The 22,606-nt window shown below is 38.2% G+C and overlaps 1 protein-coding gene and 1 long non-coding RNA gene across 2 annotated transcripts; one reads left to right on the forward strand and one right to left on the reverse strand.

Moving 5' to 3' along the window:
- Positions 1-6,480: 6,480 nt before the first annotated feature.
- Positions 6,481-11,409, reverse strand: LOC136252484 (uncharacterized). The gene is made up of 2 exons (XR_010699587.1): positions 11,222-11,409; positions 6,481-6,902 (listed from the first exon to the last, which is right to left on the reverse strand). It is a non-coding gene; the product is annotated as an uncharacterized lncRNA (long non-coding RNA).
- Positions 11,410-12,047: 638 nt separating this feature from the next.
- LOC136253922 (protein NLRC3-like) lies at positions 12,048-21,309 on the forward strand. Its single transcript, XM_066046580.1, has 4 exons — positions 12,048-12,136; positions 13,584-13,865; positions 17,382-17,480; positions 18,281-21,309. The coding sequence occupies exons 1-4, from the start codon at positions 12,109-12,111 to the stop codon at positions 21,307-21,309; spliced, it is 3,438 nt and encodes a 1,145-aa protein (XP_065902652.1). The 5' UTR covers positions 12,048-12,108.
- The last annotated feature ends 1,297 nt before the right edge of the window (positions 21,310-22,606 follow it).

Consider the following 22,606-nt stretch of genomic DNA (forward strand, 5'->3'; position numbering starts at 1 on the left):
AATGTTAAGATTCCATTAGGTGGTCCCAATGAAATTTTATTTTCTTAGCTAGGGGCAAAACCAATAAAGATCCTTCAATATATCAATGCTAAGCAACAAATTTTGGTGAAATTGTTCACTTTGTGATAAAAGCACCAAATTTTCTGTGAAAGTTGAGTAAGGTATAGAACAAGTGTTTAAAACACTTCTAATGGAGCCAATATTTCAGTGTTAAAAATCCAATAGAAATAATAATATATTGCACATCTACGGCTTCATATACCGTGACCCTCCTTGCTTCTTAACATGGCAAGCTAATGACCTGGATAGACACCTCCCTTAATCAGCTTTTGGATATGATCATCCCTTGCTTGTCTATTCAGACACAAAGTTTCGGTATATTCACTATAGAGCCAGCTCAGAGCACTTTTATGGTTTTCTAATACATTTTCTATTGGTTTTACTTTTCAGGCTCTTTGAGCGTGATATGATTGGTAATTTTAATGGTACCGTATATAATATGAAATAGTATAAATTAAGCAAATGTTGTACCAAGTTTGGCGCTTTTATCAAAAAGTGAACAATTTTTTGCTTAGCCACTCTATTTATATTTGAGTAGCAGAAGATGTTATGAAGATACGAAGGTGATTTTCGATGAATAGATTTAAAGATCTGTACAGCTGTATGAATCCTGCGATGGCGTTCCATCAAAGTAAAAGAAAACTTGCAATGATAAGATGATGGTAATATTTTAACAAATTTACTGTGTACTCTTTCAAGCATTGCAGTAAACGTAGCTGTAGTGGGGCACCACACAGCATCACAATAGTCAAACAATGGTAAGACAAAAACTATAATAAAGCAGACAAAGTATTGTAGGTGCCAATGTTCCATAACACAAGATGGATGAATCACTTTAAAGCTATAATAATAATACTAGCTCTAGAAAGTAATGTGTAAAGACCATGTGCACGATAAAGTAGAGTCAATTATAACACCCAGATACCGAACAGAGTCAACTTGGTTCAAAGCTGTATCCCCAATTGAAACATTAAAAACTTTTACCTGAAATCCTTTATCGGCTTCCTATAAGCATAGCAGTACAACATTAAGACATAAACGAGAACTACTTATCTATTGAACCACTTTATTCAGATCAGATTGTACCTGTGCCTTAGGTTAGAGCTAGCTGTTATTGCTATAATTATCTACTTTACCAGTTAGGCACTGGAGGGTGTACACAGAAGGCATAACATCATCAGAAATCTATAGTGAGCAATCAACAACTGAAGGCAAATCATTAATATACAAAGCAAACAGTATCCCTGAGGCACACCAGTCATAACAGTGCCCCAATCAGACAAATTACTATTAAACACAAGTCATTCTTGCCGATTTGAGAGATAGCTAGTCACATAACAAGGCATAAGATGCTCTCTGAAAACCATGACACTTCAACTTAGAATTGTATGATCAACCGGTGTAGCTATCAAAGGCCTTAGCCAGATCCAAAAACACATGTATAGCTCCAGTATATTCACCTTTATCAATATCCCTCATCCATTTATATCTCTACATACAGCAATACATCAGTCTTGTGTAGTTGTGTGGAGTAAAACGGTACCGGTGTCACAGTGATATGAGTTTCCCCGCGTTTTGTGTTCCCCGCACACATATCACTAGGGATCCGTGTTTCCCCGCACACATATCACTAACTGGCTAGCAATCTACAAGTCACAGTGATATATGTTTCCCCGGGTATTATGTTCCCCAGGTAAAGCGTTCCCCGCACACATATCCCTAGGGATGCGTATTTCCCTGACTTTCAGTTTCGAAGTGCATCATAGATAGTATATTCCGGCTATGAGTGCATGTAAGTATACTATTTTTGCTTTGCTGCTTTTACTACTGCTACTAGCCACTGCTGCCCCTTTTCCTGCTGCTATACTAGTTGTCTACTATAGCTGCGCCAGCTACTGTATGCAGGATCTGAGCTCCTTTTGCTGCTATACTTAGACTATAGTTGTTGCTACTGCTATAGCTATAGTGCTCCTATCCTTTCTGCTACCACTATAGCTATACTACTTGCCACTATACTACCAGCTACTATTCGCTGCTATACTTTGCTTGGTGCTACTATAGCTAACACTTGCTAGTACAACTATACTATACTTGCTACTACTTGTTGCTACTAGTACTGAAGTGAAGACAAATGTGTGGATTGGAAGTGGAGAACTAACACACATACAATAATAAAAATTAAGTTAGCTACTATACTGTCTAATGTTTTCTGCAAATAGTTTGATGTAATTCTATATACAGTATACAGAATTTGGCTTCGGCCATTTCCAAATAGTATGTGTGTCCATTTGTCACATTTCACCCGTGAAGAGAAAACAAGAACAACGTAGTTAAATCCAACACTCACATTATGCTGGCATACCCAATCACAATAGTATGGATGGCTTAAACTTTCATTTCCTGCATGCTCTACACATAATATTTTCTTGTCCATGCAGATATCTTGCAATGGATTCATATCTGTACAGTAAAGTGACTTTGAAAGTACATAACTGACCGGAAAATCTGTAAAGCAAAAATCTGAGATCTCTCAGGTATAAAATCTCTCAAGTAGTGCAAACCCTGCATGTCCATGCAGTGAAAATTTCTAAAGTATATAGCTAAAAACTATATACTTGAACAATATGAATTTAGCATGCATGCATGCACACAAGTATTAGCTCAATGTACACGACTGATGCATACAAGAGATATAATATGCAGTGCAGCTCTTAGAATTGCACTGAATTAAGACCAACTGCTTATCTTTATTGGTAGCACAATGCATTCTATTGTAGCTTATAGATTCACAGACATGCAGCATATAACATGTAGCAGGGTAGATGAGTCCTATTTTGTGTGCCAAGAAACAGAGAATTAACCAAATACGGAGGAGACTAAGTGTGGTGCTTGACTAGACATTGGGTAGCCTGCAGTTTGAATCCTGGGATAGGAGTGATTTTCCTTTCTTTGGCCCATTTTCTGTTCATCTTATTGGCTGTGTTATAAGTATGTCAAAGTCTACATGTTTTAGCTCAAAGGCTGCAGCCGCACTAGTAGCTATCAGATCTTCATGCTGTACGCTGTAAAATAAAAGTAAAAAGTTAAATTGCTTCATCTAGAATGTAAAATGTATAATTTAAATTCGGTTTCAGCTATACACAAAACACCTGTAGTAGCAAGCAGTATAGCAACAGTAGCAACTACATTAACAGCAAGCATGTATAGCTAGTGTAACAGTAGCAATATCAGCATCTAGCAGTATAAGCAGTAGGTAGTAGCTATAAAATAGCATGAGTGTATATAGTAGATCTATAGCTATAGCTAGTAGCAGTAGAGGCAGTAAGCAATGACTGCAGTTTAGTAACAGTATAGTAGCAGTAGCTATATTATAGTACTAGCAGCAGTAGTTAGTACTGTGACGCGTGCTATAGAGTAGCAGTAGCTAGCTAGTTGACTCGTAGTATATCAGCAGCAGAATTTAAACGCGGGTGCCGGTGTCGGCGCGTGGTAGCTATAAAAACTGAGAAACTGGAAGGGAAACATATATCACTAGCGCCTTTGTCGGGGAAACACGCATCCCTAGTGATATGTGTGCGGGGAAACACGGATCCCTAGTGATATGTGTGCGGGGAAACACGAAACTCGGGGAAACACATATCACTGTGACACCGGCCGGGCGTCATAGCTAGTGCACACTTATGGGGTGCCATTTGTCTCAAAAACCCAAAAATTGAGATCTAAACCAAATATCGTCGATATTTACTAAACATCGACGACATTTGCTAAACATCGACGACATTTGCTAAACATCGACGACATTTACTAAACATCGACAACATTTGCTAAACATCGACGACATTTAGCTAAATATCGACGACATTTGCTAAACATTGATGACATTTGCTAAACATCGACGATATTCAGCAACTCAGCTGCTTTCGCGTTTTAATTTTCTGCGGATCCTTTCATTATAGGCGCGTACAATACTAATAATTGCTGATTAGCTGCTTGCGACTGTAGATGAATCATCTGTGGTACTACGTGACTCATTAGGCATTCGGACCTCCTTTAATGCTGCGCATCTGTTAAGGTTAATGTTGCTGTGTTGGCGACGAGTTGGACTGAGAGGAAAGAACTCATCTGTGAGCATAAGAGGCATGGGGTTAGCCTCTAAAGCTGTAAATGTGACAGCATGTACACTGCACGTTTTTCGCTTTTCAATATTCCAGTGACAGAGCTCAGTCTGGCAGAGACAGACTCTCACGTGAACGAGGGTCTAGAGACTCTATAGCATACAGGATTTGTGCACAATGACAGCTACATACTTTAATTTGTGCATGCGTGGTGTATGTTGGGTTGCCTTGTGTGGCCAGACCAATTGGGTAGGGAGAAGAAGGGATCTAGTACAGTTCAAATCTTGGTTTATACTGCTCTTGGGGTGCTCTGTACAGTCCGCTTATATGGCTTCCCATGAAATTTAATTTGTTCTATAACTTACAAATGGTTTTAGCAAATGTTCTGTACTTTTTTACTGGATATATGCTAACACTAGTACACAGTTTAGTCCAAACCCAACTGCTAAATTTGCTTTAGAACATGAGTTACAGTTTTTCCCTTTATACTAGAACTAGTCCTACAGTTTACACACTAGAGCCTTGATACTTTTATGATACACCATGCTAAACAGCACAAACCATTGTGCATTTTTATTTTTGTCTTTTAGCTTCTCATTCATCACATATTTATCTTTTGGGTTGACACTCCCAGAAATCCTTTTCTTTACTTCCATGTTATTCATCATCTGAACTTGCTATTTAAAAATGGCAAACGCTCTTTGGAAAAATTGCTAAAGTAGCTTGTGTGAAAATTTCATGTCCATTGGATTAAAAATGATGGAGTAGTTCTAATTTAAGTGAGAGGGTGTAGAATAGCAAGATGCGTGCGCTTGTTGCTATGAGATACCTAATTTATGGGTACTAAAATGTGTCAACATGTCACAGACTAATTAAGTGACCATAATATTTCTTTTAGTGCAAAACAGACTATGTCTTGGGAAGCTTTGTACGAACTGTACAGAGCACCCTTAAATTAGTTGTTTCATGGGCTTGACTGACCCAAGTGAATAACCACCTAACATATATTCAAAACCTAGCTCAAAAATGCACTATATGTATATGGCTGTAAATGAGTTGCTGTCTCATTGATACCATACCCCATTCTTGTATTTTGTTTTTACACTTCTATATGTCAACTTAAAAATGTGTATGCATCACTTTGTGTACTTTACCTACACTGCTGTACCATACGCAAGGAAATTTTGATGCAAGAAAAATTTGACGAATTCACATTTCAGCAGATTTGATGAATAAAATGTAGTCGAAATCAAACAAAACCTGTATTTTTAAAGACATTTGACGAACTTAAGTTTGATGAATTTAATTGATTCGTGAATTTTGTTAAATTTTTCTATGTCAAAATTTCCTTGCGCACGGTATGCAAGATGACTAATGTACTGTGAATGCTAGCTAGCTATTGGCCTTCTTATTCCAAAGATACCTATCTGTACATGTCTTAATACGTTACAACAGACAGTCATCTGCAAATTAGGTGACAAGTAGATTTAATACAGCTGGGAAAGTCATTTATAAAAACAAGAACAGTAAGGGGCCCAATACAGAGCACTGAGGTACTCCACTGGTAACGTTGACAGCTTCTGAAATAGAACCATCACAAAAAACTTACTATTTACGGTTGGCTAAAAAAGACCAAATACAGTTAATTGTCTCTCTGGTAATTCCATAGTACCTTAACTTTAACAGTAAGAGTTTGTGGGAAACCTTGTCGAATGCCTTGCTGAAATCCAGCAGTATGCAATCAGTTTGTGCTTTGTCATTTAAACTGGATGCTAAGTCATGGACAGTTAATAGTAGTTGAAGATCAGCAGAATGTTTTTGGTGGAAACCAAACTGATTGGTTGAGAGGATATTGTTACATTCTAAATGCCTTATCACATGCAATTAAATAATGTGCTTGAGAGCTGACTGTTTTATTAGAATTGTGACTGCTGTATTAGAGTAAGCGACTGCTCTATTAGAGTATATAAAATCAGCCAAAAACTGTAAAAATAAGAGTACTGTGCATTTGATATCAAATGCAGCATTATGCATAGTGTGTTCATGTTTTGCTGCACGTATTTCTTACATTCACATTGCTTTAAAATCTTGTATTATTTGCTGGCATAATACTTGATGCTTTTGCTAGCCTGTTAATATACAATCATGCCAACATAATTGGCACAAGCACATTAATTTTTAAAAGATATTAGTGTTTATAAAATACAAGTGCACCTGTAGCTTCTATAGCAGTACCTTCCTATTGTAGTTACTACACAGTAAAAAGAAAGTGTTCAAGCACCCCTACATCTATTCTTAGGTGGCCTTTTGTAATAAAGCACATCTTATCTGTGCTTGGCAGCTACTGAGTTACACATGTGTACAGTACTTATGTATTTTGTACTGATATTAAACATTAACATGTTTAACCTTTTATTAATTAAATAGTATGAAGTATGCAACCATTGAAATCACTACAGCAGATCTTTGGTGACAATCAATTTCACCACTGCCAAAGTTTCTCAAGTAGTGGAACAAAGAATTAAGCATATTACTAAATGGTGCAGTGTCAGTGTAGGATTCTACTCCACTGTATTTGCTTCATATGTAGGTCTACCTAGTATGCAGTTGCTCATCAACTCGCTATCGATGATCCACAGTCAGAGCTCAGAAACGTACTGTTTTGGGTTTCTTTTGTGATTTGTCAGAATGTCCACATCAAGTTTGTGAGTGTATACCAGGAGACAACTAAAAAGGAAAGAAAACAAAAAAACATAATATAGTGAGGCTAGACTTTAGTGACATCACACAATGCACATGTGTGTTTTTCAGTTTGCTGTACAGATGTAAAAAAATACACTATAGCTGTTTGAAATTACAGCTGTTGATTTACACTCAATATGTCTCATGTTCTGAGGTGTTTACAAATTGTTGACTCTTAAAACTGGAAAAAAACTGTGATGATTTATTGCCATTGACTTTGAAAATTGTAGCAGCCTGCTGCTGAGTACTGACAGGGTAGCAAAAGGTAGAAGCAGTACTTTCCAAGTATTAATTAAATATGAACTGTTTATAAAAATTTCATACTTTCATTGACATATAAGTGAACCAGAAGATGTACAACACACTCATGTGAGCTCATAGGATTTGTACAGAGTAATAAAGCTACTTTAGAAGGGTTTCAATAAAAACTGGTTGACCTCGCTGAACCCCAGGAAATTGGAGACGTCATCAAGTGATAAAGAGCTTACTGCATGAAATGGCAACAATGGAAGAGATCAGCACTGTCAATTTTATTTATTAAAGCTTTACAATACAAGTGTTGAAGAAGGTCTATAGGATTCCTGATCCTACCAACCTGTTTAAAGAAAGTATGTTTGAAAAGGTAAAGAAAGCAATTGTATTCAAGGTCTCCACAATCCAGTAAACCTAGGCTAAGCAGCAGTAGTTTAAAAGTCAAAAATAATTATACAATTAACACAAATTCTTATTGAAGACACTTAAAGAGTGTCATACCTCCTCTGCAGATCTGTGTGGGTATTCTTCTCCAAGAAATGTTTGACAAACTGCTTCTGGTGCTTTCTCAGGTACCCAAAAATGATTAGACATAATCTCAGGTTATGATGCACTACCCCCCTATATAAAACCTTGTAAATGTGCAAATGATAGATGACTAAGGTCGCATTAATTTTTGTTGTAAAAGCTAAGCAATTTGTATTTGCATAGCTAGTTGGTCCACTTGGACAACATGGTCCAGGTCCACCACCATATTCCAAGACTGAAATTATACATAGCTGTGCTTAGTAACCACACACAGCCATTTTCCGTATACCAGTTAAGGTTAAGGTGTATATTTTTAATGTATGGGAGTAAAAACCTCCACAAATTACAAAATGTGTTGTAGAGTTTCAACAACTATGTTGTGGTAGTAATACAACACTGCAAAACAACATCTGTTCTTGGGAGTGTGGTACTGTGGTCCACAATAGTGATGATTTCCCAAAATACTCCTCAGCCAGACTCACAAATTACTGAAGCTGGATTCTTATAATTTCAACACAAGTAACTACAGAATGAAAATAGGTCTTATTTTTAAAGCTAATGTTTGTGAAGATGTTTTATTGGGCCATTATTACTTTCTTTAGCTATATGAAGGCTTGTATCTTCATTACTGGGAAAAACATGCCAAAAATGCTTCCACAGGCCCAAATAAAATTTAACACACAGTATCAATATGCCCCAGAAATGTAGAGTCTACATCTTTTGCAGTATCGTGCAGCAGAATAACATGATAGCTGAGTGAGAGCAGAGGCTCCAACCTTGGATCTTTCTAGGGAGTGAGATTTTTCATAAAGGTGAACAGTGGAGATGTAGTCCAAGCATGCAATTCAACAAAGTTAAATTATAACCAGTACTTCAGGATTTCATGACATAATAGCATGGCCTCCTTGTACTAGTTATATTTGAAAGTGTTTGCACATATTTACATCATTGAGAAGCTTTGTATTACTAGCTAAAAGTGTAAAATATTAATAGCTGGTGTGTGTGTATGTGTTTGTGTGCTACTGTACATTACAACTGTGGCAATTCATTACAATTTCTATTACAAACATGACGCTCATGTGATCAGCTGGAGTACACACTTCTACAAGATGTCTTACCAGCTCAACTATCTAGCTTCTAACCATGTCCACACAGGTTGTAGCTATCTTGTAGCAACCAACCGCCTGGATTCCCAGTGACCTTTCAAAGTTCCAGTACACTGTTTGCTGTCCTTATACAACTCTCCTCAGTTGTGGAACCAGTCAACCGCCATTGAGAACTCTGACCACCAAACTAAAGTTTTAACGAGAGATCACCACGTGACTGCTGAAATCCTTGCACATGCCGCAACCTTTTTTAGCCTCAGGGAGCCTTCAGTGAAGCATAGTCAGCAATAGAAAATTCTGGGAGTGAGCATCAATTTTATGCATGAGAATGTTGGGCGTGATTGAAGGCCAAATTATGAGAATCACACCTAAGGCATGAGAGTTGGAGCCTCTGTGAGAGCGAGGTACAACTGACTTACCAATGTTGCTACTAGTGGTGTGCGATATAGGATATTTTCATATCACGATTATTACACACAATTATCACGATACAATATATATCACGATATACAAACTCATCACTCAGCTTGTGTACATGTACTTACGCCGATGACACTTGTAGTACTAATGTACTAGAAGTACAATACAACATGGTACATCACTAGCATACAACATTACAAGTTCTTTTATCAAAAAATATTACAGTGTACAATGACATCTTGGGTACAGTTTTCTCTAATTATAACTAAAATCTATACTTCGGCTTATATCGCGATATAAAGATTCTATATCGTATCACGATATAAAAAAATTATCACGATATTTCGATATATATCACATATCGCACATCACTAGTTGCTACTACAACTTGCCTGCCTCAAACTACTGTATATAGCTACAAACGTTCTCATTCGCTTTAAATTTTTCACACTGATACAGTAGATAGGCGTTCATTGACACAAACTGGAATCATTTTGCGCTTTGTAATTCAACTGTACAGCCTCTGACTCACACATTGCTCTACAGGACTAAGGGACCTGTGAAATAACCTCCCTTATCTGGACCTCTTTTATCCAGGCCCAGACAGTCCAAATTAGTCACATGCATGTGGCCTGTAGTCTACTGAAAATAAGATGTTTACATGTTAGATGGCTTGTTGATTCTAACTACCACTTGGTTGCTAGGTGATAAAAAATTTACAACCCAGGGGAGTGACCACGAATGCTATGTAGTGACTTCCCCTTCTACCCACTAAAATGTATAGTAGCAATAGTAACATTGCAGAACAGTTAGCTTTATTATTAGCTAGTTACGGATATTTCTGAGATAAGGACAGTATACCAGACTACCTGGATAAGAGAGGTTCCACTGTACCTGCTATAAAATAAATTATACCGATGACTCTATAGTAAATAAAATTCTTCAATTATCCCTGTTGCCTCTCTATAATGTTGATGATTCTATCAGAGTAATTTAATATTGACTGCTCTACTAGAGTATCTTGATCTAAGTTACCAATATTAAAATTCCTTGAGGGTGAATTAAAAGCATTCAACCAATAATGCACAACTGACAATCAAGCTTAACAAGTTGCTCTACCTTTGAGTTGGGAGACCAGGCAGCAAATTTCTAGAACTACCCTTGTGTGTAGCTAGTTGACAAGTTGAAATGATCTCAGAATTTCATCTTTGCAGGCAAGTCCATATTATATCGTTTGGTTGGGAAATTTGACTAAATAAAAAGTACCAGTCTGACAAGAGCACTCAAATTGTGGCCTGCTGAGATTCATATGAATATTACAACAAGCTATTTTATTAGTTTAATTTTGTGTATTGATCTGTTATGCACCTATCAATGTAATCCCCGACTACCACTAATATGGGCTGAGGTGGGGGAGGTGGGGATTTGCATCACTGAAAATTACAATTCCCCACCTACTAGGGACGTACTGGCAATGCAAACCACGACCAAGTCTCAACTTGTAACCCCCGGGAATACCGGGGCTAGAAGGGGATTTGTACGGTTGTATGGCGTTGGTCTAGTGATGAGTTAGTTCAAGTGGATTCTAGTACGAACGTAGTAACTAGCACCCGAGACACTCCTTCCTAATTAAACTGAAAGCACACACCTTTGCTGTCTGAATGAATTTCTTTAGTGAAGATAGATCCCCACTATGTCGGAGAAATTTAGCGATCAATTCCCCCACCATCCCCTACCCTCAGCCCGTATCAGTGGTAGTCGGGAATTACATTGATAGGTGCATTACAGTCCTGTAAAGTATTAATAAACAACTAAATAAAACACTACTTGATTCATGCAACTAAATAATTATACTCAGCCGAATTATACTCCCAGTAACAGCGGACAGCATTATATTCAATAATGCTGTCACCGAGCGTATTGGCACCCAGTGATGAAAAGTGAAATACGTGCAGTTTACAAGTTGTCACATTTACAACTGAAAAGGTAACTCCATACCTCACATCCTTAGTCACAGATGAGATCAGTTCCTCTCGTCGCCGATGACAGCAACATTGATCTTAATAAACGCGCAGCAATTATTTCCATTAAAGGTCGTGGACTCATCCGAATGAAAACAAGCCTAATGAGTCACGCATAGCACCACAGATGGTTCATCTACAGTCACAAGCAGCTAATCAGCAATTAGTATTACAAGTATAAGCGCCCATAATATTATTATACTGAAGGATTCGCAGAAAATTAAAACGCAAAAACAGATGAATTGTTAAATATCGTCGATGTTTAGCAAATGTCATCAATGTTTAGTAAATGTCATCGATGTTTAGTAAATATCATCGATGTTTAGCAAAAGTCGTCGATGTTTAGCTAAATGTCGTCGATGTTTAGCTAAATGTCGTCGATATTTAGCAAATGTCGTCGATGTTTAGTAAATATCGACGATATTTAGTTTAGATCTCAATTTTTGGGTTTTTGAGACAAATGGCACCCCATACACACTCGCTTTGGGGCCAAAAGTGTGCACCGTGACACCGCTATTTGTGTGCAAGCCGCACAGTGAGTGCATGGACAAAGGGTTATGAAGAATTACCTTGCGTTTTAAAGACTGTTTAGACCTGTGGCTATGAAGGATCACGTGGTGGTGGTGGTGACCAGTAAACTTGAGCCACACCCTTTCTGGCTACAAAGCAGCGGGCACTGTCTGCATACTAATGCAGTGTTTCTTGTGTGTAAAAACCAGTTATGTGTATGTGCGCCTTGTCACTATTTGTAGAAACACATGATTCGCCTTATGACCCACGTACAGTCACAGATGGGCGTGGCACCACAACATAATTAATGCGTTATCGAAATTACTCTAGAAAACACTGCTAACTTCTAGTAGAATGGCTGAAGTGAGGATCAATGCAAGTGGTGAGTAAGTGTGACACTGTCATATAGACATTATCTGTGATACTGTAGGTAGAGATTTCCAACTAAATTAAATAATTAACATTCCATACATTCATTGGTATGACAAATATTGTGCATTTTTTCAGGGTCATTTTAGTGTAAATCCCACCTCAATCAGTGGTTCCTATCAAAAGATATAAGGAAAAGAAGTTGACAGTGTGATGATTTTTGTGTACAGCATTTTCAGTGCTTTCTATGTATATTGCATGGCACCAAACACAATATTCAGAGTATCATAAATCTAGATAGGAAACTAATAACGACATGAAATTTTCACCACACATCTATTTTATGAAGAACAGCATATGACCTAAGTAAAACCTCTCAAAAGTGACCACTTCTTTGTAGACTGACCACTCAGAATATTACATGAATAAAGCAAGTGATTCACAGAGAAAACTGTGTGTACTGTGTAGTACTAAGTATACACTGGTACCTAATGCATTTTCAGGGATAACTAACTAGAAAAATCAGTAATATTTTATAACATGGCAAGTACTGGCATCACAAGTCACAATTAACACATACTTCGGAAACATGACAATCAGATAACACAATGTAAGAGCAACATTATTTTTAAAATAAATTTATTTGGACACTGCTCAGCTTTATTTGTCACATTGTAAGCACTAAGGATGATAATTATTATATAACACAATGACATCACTATACTACAAAGAGAAATTATATAAATAGTTTCTGATCAAAATTACAATCACTGAAGCTGCTATAAAATGGATCAAAACAGCAGTAAATACACCAGAATATAACAACAGGTACGTGTGAAGCCATGTAAGGTTGGTATCACATGCCAGTCTCCACTTTTGAAAAAATTATGCTCAACCTTGAACCTTATTTTGCAATTCCGCACAAGACAACAAACTGCTCACCTTCAAACTATACTTGCATAGATGCAGGGGGATGCCTTGAAGCCCAGGGTGATTGTAATGCTGAATTCTGAGTAGTGCTAGATGGCGATTTACCTTTAAAAGGGCCATATTTCCATCGTAATCCAACATCAATCGTCCTCCAATCAAAAAACACATGGCAAAATCGAAATCAGCGTATACGGTTTGCCCAGAACCACTTTCTTCGTCCTCATCAGCAGCAGATTCACGCGGAAACACTCGGAAACTTCGGCTATCACAGGTGCCACATTCTTCCAATTAGAATTACGTACGCAATTATTTGTATGGGCTCCCTATGGGGATTTTTATTTCTCAAACTTTGATTTGCTGTATTTCAATAAATACCGCATGGATTTTAATCCAGTAAAGTGCATTACAAAGTACGAAGCATTGGCTACCATTTACTGGAACGGCAGCTTGTGAAACATTTACTAAAGGTGTATAATTTAAGTAGCAAAAATATGTGTGAAAAATTGGTAGGTTGGAAATCGCTACTGTAGGTTGTGATCGTCCTGAATTGAGAGATCTAGTAAATCACGTGCTACCTTTAATCGCTGATCAGTGGTATTATCTGGGATTACAGTTACTGGATACTAAGCACGTTATGGTATTAGACACAATTGAAGCAGATACGAGAAACGATAACAAACTTGGTGGTAGGAAAATGTTTAGTAAATGGCTGAAAACTGATAAGCTAGCTAGTTGGGATAAAGTGATAGAAGCTCTTACACTTATTGAACTGGACAGTGTGGCCAATAACATTAAACAACTGTTAGGACAAGGTGAGATAAATCAAACAAAAAATTGATTTGTTGTAAATAAATGTTTAGTTGTAGCATTGATGTGAGATGTGTGGCAACTTACAGTCCAAACATTGTATACATATAGTTATACATATAGTTATGCACCAATCAATGCATTACCCCACCACCCCCCCTCGGGCATAAGTGGGGCTTTACAGGGGGAATTGACATGAAACTGCTGCCCCACTATGGGGCATTTGACAATCGTTCATTAAGCGTCCAAGCATTTTTGTTGTTGTAACTTTCAATGCTAACGTCAAATCCCCATATTACAACTAGGGCCAACAGTGGGGATTTGACATTATAGGTTTACCCTATTATGGGGCATTTGACATTTGGCTGTGTCAAATCCCCACGATAGCCCCATATATTCCCGAGGGGGTAGTGGGGCAATACATTGATAAATATATTACATGTTACTGTTGCAGTACTGAGCTAGTGTAATTTAACAGATATATCAGCAAATATTGCATGATCAATGGCCAACATAAGTGATCGGATTTGCGAAAAAGGGTCTTCCACACACGTATGTTTTACCTACTAACTTTTCCATAACTTCAGGTTGGAAAAGGGAATTAACTTGAAATTGGTTAGTGGTGAGCACCAATGTAGCATAGTAGATGGAGAAATTTTCACATTAGTATGTTTCTTTATCAGTGTAAGTTATGGTCTTCCATGTTAATAGAATTAGAATTTATTTTTAATAAGATTGCCTGCTTCCTGTCACCTATAAAGTAATCAGCTAGTGAGGGTGGGCAGCTAAGTTTCATTATTTTTGTAAGCCTTCAAAATGACAATACAATGTCCACCCAATAAAGCACCTTAGAGGTATGAGTTACAAAACAACATATTTTAGAAGAGTTTGAGTTACAAAAAAAAGCTTTCATTATTAGAACAACTGAGTATCATACTATTTATAGAGTGGCTGTCTGTTCTACTTGATCTTTAACACAGGTATTTCTAGACAATTAATTGCAACAATGATTACAATAGGACAAAAGTGGTGTGAGGGTGAATGATAGGGATCAGCAAAATATGTTGTCCTAAGGAACAAAGTAGAGGATATAATATATGTGACAATATACAAGCCAAAGTACATCAATATTTTTATAGAGGAGAGTGTCTAACTGGAGTATCATACAATATGCATATTAAGGGTTAGGATTTTTCTGGCCAAAATTATCACCCAAATACCAGCTTCACAATACCTTCCTGGTACCTTGGCAGTTTTGGCTAAGTATAACCGAACTCAAAAGTGTCTTCAGTACGACCCCGAATGCTTCCAATAGATTGCTATGAAATTTTCATTCAATGGAATGCCTGCCTGCCTGCCTGCCTGCCTGCCTGCCTGCCTGCCTGCCTGCCTGCCTGCCTGCCTGCCTGCCTGCCTGCCTGCCTGCCTGCCTGCCTGCCTGCCTGCCTGCCTGCCTGCCTGCCTGCCTGCCTGCCTGCCTGCCTGCCTGCCTGCCTGCCTGCCTGCCTGCCTGCCTGCCTGCCTGCCTGCCTGCCTGCCTGCCTGCCTGCCTGCCTGCCTGCCTGCCTGCCTGCCTGCCTGCCTGCCTGCCTGCCTGCCTGCCTGCCTGCCTGCCTGCCTGCCTGCCTGCCTGCCTGCCTGCCTGCCTGCCTGCCTGCCTGCCTGCCTGCCTGCCTGCCTTCCTTCCTTCCTTCCTTCCTTCCTTCCTTCAAACAAGTGTAACTTGACAACGTCTAAGGCTATGTGGTTCATTTTTTCAGTGCTCAATGTTGTTTCAGCCCAACAGGTGCCTTTTGGAATACTGCAGTACAGTATGTACAATGCACACATCATGGACTTACCTTTGTCCTCCTTTGTGTCCCTTGCAGACAACCCAAGGTGTCAATTTGGGATAATGCAATGGGTTTCCTACATTTTAAACAGGAATCATCCGTATTTTCTGTGGTGACTGGATTGATTGCAGAGGCACTTTCTCTTACTGTTCTTCATTTGTAACACTGTGTAGTGGGCTGAACATAGCAGCTGAAAGCGAAGCATAATGGCCACTTTACTACTTTCAATCAGTAATTGATAGTTGGGGGTGTGAATCATCCATATTTCTGTGGTGACTGGATTGATTGCAGAGGTGCTTCTCCTACTGTTCTTCATTTGTAAGGTTGTGTAATGGGCTGAACATACGTACTTGAAAGTGAAGCTTAATGGACACTTCACTTTCAAGTCAGTAATTGATGATTGGTTTAGACAAAAACATTAATTGTGGCACCATTCCCTCTTTTGTTGTGGTATGTGTGGTATAAACAAACAAGTATAAGGAATTTTAAGTTTGATTAGGGATCATAGAAAAAAATTAGGGAGGTTGTCTACAGCAGCAGATATACTAGTAGACATTTATAGTATAAAAGACTGAAGTACAGTATATAAGGATTAATGTCCTCTAGTATATGTCTGCAGCTGTAGGTGACCTCCCTTGTTCCACTACTATTTTCTATGAACCGTAATTTAAAGTAAAATTTAAGGCTTCTCTCAGAACAAAGGCTTGACCTTATCATCACCTATCAACAGTAGAGTTCAGAATCAGAACGATCCTTGAGATCAGAATGATTCTTTGTTTCCTGTCTCCTGCAAAATAGCTAGCAAATATTATAACACTGCAAAACCAACATTAAATGTGACTGGATTTTGGAAAAACGATCCAAATCGCACATTAGAAGTTTCGAGATAAATGGTTTTAAAGAATTCAAGCCAGCATAACTCTCCAGGGATAGCAAGCACACGTATGAAACTTACACTAAAGATGCATCAATCTGTTACCTTTCAGACCACTTCCAGTACTTGTAGCTGCTTGTAGAGTTTCCCGCCAAATAAGATAGAAAATCTGAGCTGTTGGACGAGCAAAGTAGTATCACAAGTGCTCACAAAGGGGTGGAGGGTGGCGGGGTGGGGAAGGGGTGGAGGGTGGCGGGGTGGGAAAAGGTTAGACCTCAAAATGGAGACAGACCATGATTGGAGTCCAGAGACAAGATTACAGGGCTGTGCTGACTCCTTAGTGGTTGATATGTTGCAAAATCTACACAAAAAACGTCTGGCCAACATTGTCAGGCTGTCCACCAGTAAACCACTGATTCTTGCCAAGCCAGGTCCTTCACAAGGCCTAAAACCGCCATTCGAGCTCTACACAGCCCCCAGAAAAGACGTCTGTTAAAACCAGCCTAGAGTAGTTTGAGTGGTGCTGAGTGTCAAAACTACTAGTACAATAGTGTAGCTATCCACTGGTGGTGTTAGTTTGATTTTGCCTGATGTGCGATTTGGATTGGTTTTGTAAAATCTGGTCACAAATATACTATAGGGTTAGTTCTATATTATAGCCTGTCAGATGATTCCACCATACAGAAAATCTGTGTATACAAGTACACATGCATGTGATAAAAGATGCAGGTGGGTGATAGGAAACACGGTATAGGGTGGCAGAAGTTATTGGGAGTGATGGGAAATATGTGAATGACTCTTGTATCATCCATTAGGTATTGTCATCAAGAAAGGGACAGGAAGTGATGATCAAATCAGAGAGAAGCAACAATCCAAATCTAAAACAATCACCAGACCACCAAAGAGTCCATCAGGTTTGTTTCACTGTTACATATATAGATTTACAAAATCTGTTATGTAGAACCTATAAACAGTATTGTTAATAGGTATAGTACATACAGTACCACCCAGAGGTAACGTTACACTCACAAGCAGTTGATACTCATGTAGCCAATTTTTAACCCGCGATTTCTTTGGCATGTGTGTGCTAACTAACTCACCACATGTAAGCCACAACACACAAGCTCCCTCGGGTGGCTGCTCCAGTAACCGTGCGCTTTCACACGTGATGTATTCCAGTTGTGTGTTGTGTTGAGTTGTGGCCTGGATTTGAGTACTCGCAAGGGATTGTAACGTTACCTCTGGGCGGTACTGTATGTATACCATCAGTTGGGCCAAATTCATTATAATGTGATCAGCTAATAGTGTAAACGCAGTGACCTTATGACAGTCATTGCAAATTGTTTTTTCAGCATGTACAATAAAATACAGCGGAACCTCGATTATCCAAACACCCCCAATTGACTGCTCAATTAGGATATTTTGTCAAGTGTATGCTTTATTAGAGTAGTTGAGCAAAGCTCTGTATATAAATGTATGGATGCTCGATTTTACATACTATTCAATTATATGAACACCCTTACCCCCAAATAGTTCAGATAAGGTTCCACTGTACATACATATATAATGTAGGAACATATATAAGTGACAGCTTAGAAGGCAGAGATTTTTACCATTATTAAATGTTTAAACTGTTCTGTTAGGAGTCTTGTCATATATTTGTACATTGTATTAGAGTAACTGCACATTGCAATATTATTGCTTCCATATACAGTGGTTGACTGGCTGGCTAAGTTCTTGAAAGGAGGTTACTGCAAAACAAGACTTAAGAAACGTAAAGAAGAAAATGACACTTGGCCACCTATTAAAATCAAATCTTTTGTTACATTAGCACTGATGCATCAGAGAGATTTACAGACAAGAGCAGACACCACACAAACAATCTTCTTACGTGCAAAAGGAGATATTTCTGATATACCTAAAAATATCAACTCCGAAAAGTTAACAGACATCGCACAAATATTCAGCTCTCAATCTGGTAGTGTCCCTAACAGTGTCCTCATTGAGGGTCATCCTGGAATAGGAAAGACAACTCTTGTTAAAGAGATTTGTGTACAATGGGCTGAGGGTAAGCTACTCACCTCTGACAAACTGGTACTCCTCCTGTTGTTAAGAGATCCTAATGTACAGAGAATTACCAATGTACAACAACTGATAGAACACTTCACACAGACACCCAGTAAGGTAACACAATTACACAGTTATTTAGAAGACAATCATGGAGTAGATGTCACCTTGATCTTTGATGGCTTTGATGAACTGAGTAATAAGCTCCGTAAAAAATCATTTTTTATAAAGTTAATTGGAAAAAATATTTTACCAGAAGCTAGGATAGTGGTAACATCACGGCCCACTGCTTCTGTTTGCCTTCATGATGTTGTTGACAGAAGAATTGAAATCCTTGGATTTGACCAAACCAGCAGAATGGAATATGCTAGTGAAGCTTTACAAGGCACTCCTTCAAAACTGCACAAATTACAAAAACATTTCCAACAATATCCAAATATTGATGCCATTTGTTACATTCCTTTAATAATGTCCATCATTGTATTCCTTTGTATGTGTCAACCAGAGGACCTGCCACCAACTGCTTCTAAAATGTATCACAGTTTTGTCTTACACACAATTTGTCACTACCTGAAGAGGACAGAGAAGATTGATGAGGATGAATACATCAACAAAATGGAACACTTACCACAGCCAGTCCAACAAGTACTGCAACAACTACAGAAAGTTGCATTTGATGGTCTTGTTGAGGACAAAATAGTATTCACAATGGATGACCTACCTGACATGTGCAGGGATGATCCCACTTGCTATGGACTATTACAATCTGTTGAATATTGCTCAGATGAAATTGGTACTCCAACCAAATCCTTCAACTTCCTACACTTGGGAATACAAGAATATTTTGCTGCCAAATATGTAGCAACCTTACCAGAGGATGAGGTGTATACACTCCTGAAGGAGTCATTTCCTGTTAAAAGGAAAGAAGCGGATGGGAAGAACACACTCCTGAAGGTGTCTACTGAAAACAATGAGGGTCTCCGTCTTTCCAACATGTGGATCATGTATTGTGGTATAACCAGTGGACAGTGTAGATCTTTGAGGTGTTACCTGTCAACATCCAAGTCACCAGAGGAGGTTGTTGGATTACCACGAGTATCATGGCCATCACCAAAACATCAAACATCAACAAAATCACATCTTTCACTATCAAGAAAGTACATGATATCTGATAGATCATCACATTATCGCAAAATTCCTAAACCTTCAATTCTCCCATCATTATCACAAAAAGTAACACATGATGTTCCAAGTAGGCAAATACATGTATCCCATCCAAAGCACAACACATCACTTAAGTTACCTCCTCTACAAAACAAGATGAAAGCAACATTACTACAACAGGGGTATCATCCTGTATCCAGTCATCATGATCCTAGCAACAGTGAACATGTTACTACTACACAAGTGACCTCAGGAAAGATGACTGTTCCATCGCAACAAAGATCAACTTCTGAGCAGGAAATATCCAACACTCTAACTATCTCACATGAAATCTTGGAGGACCCAGTGAAGGTTCTCTACTTGTTCCAATGTTTCCAAGAGGCTCAGGATGACAAGTTATGTGACATCTTGTCCAAATCATTTGATAGTGGTGAGATTGACCTCACTCGCCACAGGCTCCTCCCACACCATGTGGTGTCTTTGGGATTCTTCCTATCAAGATCACACAGGACATGGAAGGAACTAAACCTGTACAGGTGTTACATTGGAGATCATGGCATCAACCTACTACACCACTACATTTGTGGAGATAAAACAAACAAACAAGAAATAACAACAACTAATCTTAGTTGGAATAACTTTACTGTAGCATCATCACTTCTCATTGGTGACATCATCACTCACCTTCAGCCACATACTCTGATTTTAGATAACAACAATATTACTAGTGTGAGGGACATCTCCACTGCAGTAATAAACACTAACACAGTCAAAATGTTACACATGTGGCATAATTACCTCACGTCACAAGAAGCATCAGCAATATCTGATATGATGACCTGTTTGGAGGAGTTGGACATTAGTGTCAACAAACTTGGTGATGATGGAGCAGTTATAATATCAAAAGGAATAACAAAAACCAACACACTGAGAGTATTGAACATCAGTCACAATAACATCACATTCACAGGAGCTACAGCAATTATAAACAGTTTACTACACAACACCTCACTGGAGGTACTAGCCATGAGTAACAATGCTATAGGTAAAGATGGAGCTACAGCAATTGCTCAAGCCATTACTAATAACAAGACACTAAAGCAACTGATCATTAATAATTGTGAAATCACAGCCACAGGAGCTACAGCAATTGCAAACAGTTTATTACACAACATCTCACTGGAGGTACTAGACATGAGTAACAATGCTATTGGTCAATATGGAGCCACAGCAATTGCTCAAGCCATTACTAATAACAAGACACTAAAGCACCTGTCACTGTGGGGTAATGATACAATAGATGAACAGTCAGCCATGATAATAATGAGGAGCCTACACCACAACAACTCTATCACTACATTGTACCTTCCTCCTACACTAAAGGATAATGATAATGTGAAGAGAGAAGTTGAACACATCAACAGTACAAGGAGGAAATGTAATATACAAGAATTAGTATTTTATGATGCTACCATCATGGTCAGTTGGACATCAATGATTACTAAACTGTGACAAAACCAACACACATATTACCATGCATGTAACTACGTATTATACTAAGCTGTGTTTGTATACAATACCTTAAATTATACTTTATAAATTATCTCCTCTACATCTATCAATGGTGCCAGGTATATATAGAACAGATCACATGATATCATGTGATTAACGTACCCCTTAATTTGTTATACAGATTTGAGTGCCCACATAACAATTCCTATATCCGGCCAGTGTTAGGCCTGAGACTGTTATACTTTTGAACAACGCTCCAAATTTTTTCCTATTATGTTGCCTATATGTCCAAAATTATATTGAAAAATTGTATTTTGATTGCTCTATTAGGGTATTATGTAAAATTAAGGTTTTATTAGGGTAATGTGATGACTGTTCTATTAGAGTATATTGATCTTTATTAGCTAATTTTCTCTTCACAACTTTATTGTTTGCCTGTATTATCAGACTATCCAATCTGCATCATGTAAAATATACAGAATTTACCATCCCACTTCAAGTCAATTATTGTTAAACAGCTAAATACTACAAAAACTTAACATTAGATCAGTTTCATCAACTTATACTTAAAGCTTGTACAGTGCTTAATGTAGGTACACTTGTTCATAATGGTAAGTTATGACAATGATGCATCACTGTTACATTGGTATGTATGTTAATGAGTTTTGACTTTTCACGACAAATAAATTGTACAAAATGTAAAACTAAAATAATACACAAAGCTTGTATGATGATAGACTGATAAAAGGTATTGTAGTTTGCTTATAGGGTCATGTATACATGTGTTACTGACTAATCCAAGATAAACGCTTTGTGGAGATCAGGTAAGCTGTGGTGGGTGGGGCTTGAAGTACTGCAGAGTCTCATTGAGGATTACATTAGCATGAGTGAGAAGACCAGTGTGATCATGTGCTCCATCCTGTAGTAATGATGGTGATACCATGACAAGTTAGTAATCTCAAAGGAACGACAATGTACAGTATACTGTGTGGTAGACTACTATCCTTTCAAAAAGCATTTTTAAATTTGTTCTTTGCGAATAGACTCATGCTGTTTCATAACAAGTCAGAATGCATGTATAAGCAGTTGATAGCTATAGCTTACTTTGTTTAGTTTAGCTGCAAGTTTCTCAAACTGCACAGGTTGATCCTGTTTAACTAGACTGACCAGTTGCTGTAGCAAACACCTCAGCTGTGTGGCAGCTTTGTCCACTACAAGTTGCATGTCCTCACCACCCCCTACCTGTATAGTGACAATGACACACTACACACAGGAGGACACATGGTTACACTCACAT

This window comes from Dysidea avara, chromosome 4 (genome assembly GCF_963678975.1).
Source record: "Dysidea avara chromosome 4, odDysAvar1.4, whole genome shotgun sequence".
Classification (NCBI taxonomy): domain Eukaryota; kingdom Metazoa; phylum Porifera; class Demospongiae; order Dictyoceratida; family Dysideidae; genus Dysidea; species Dysidea avara.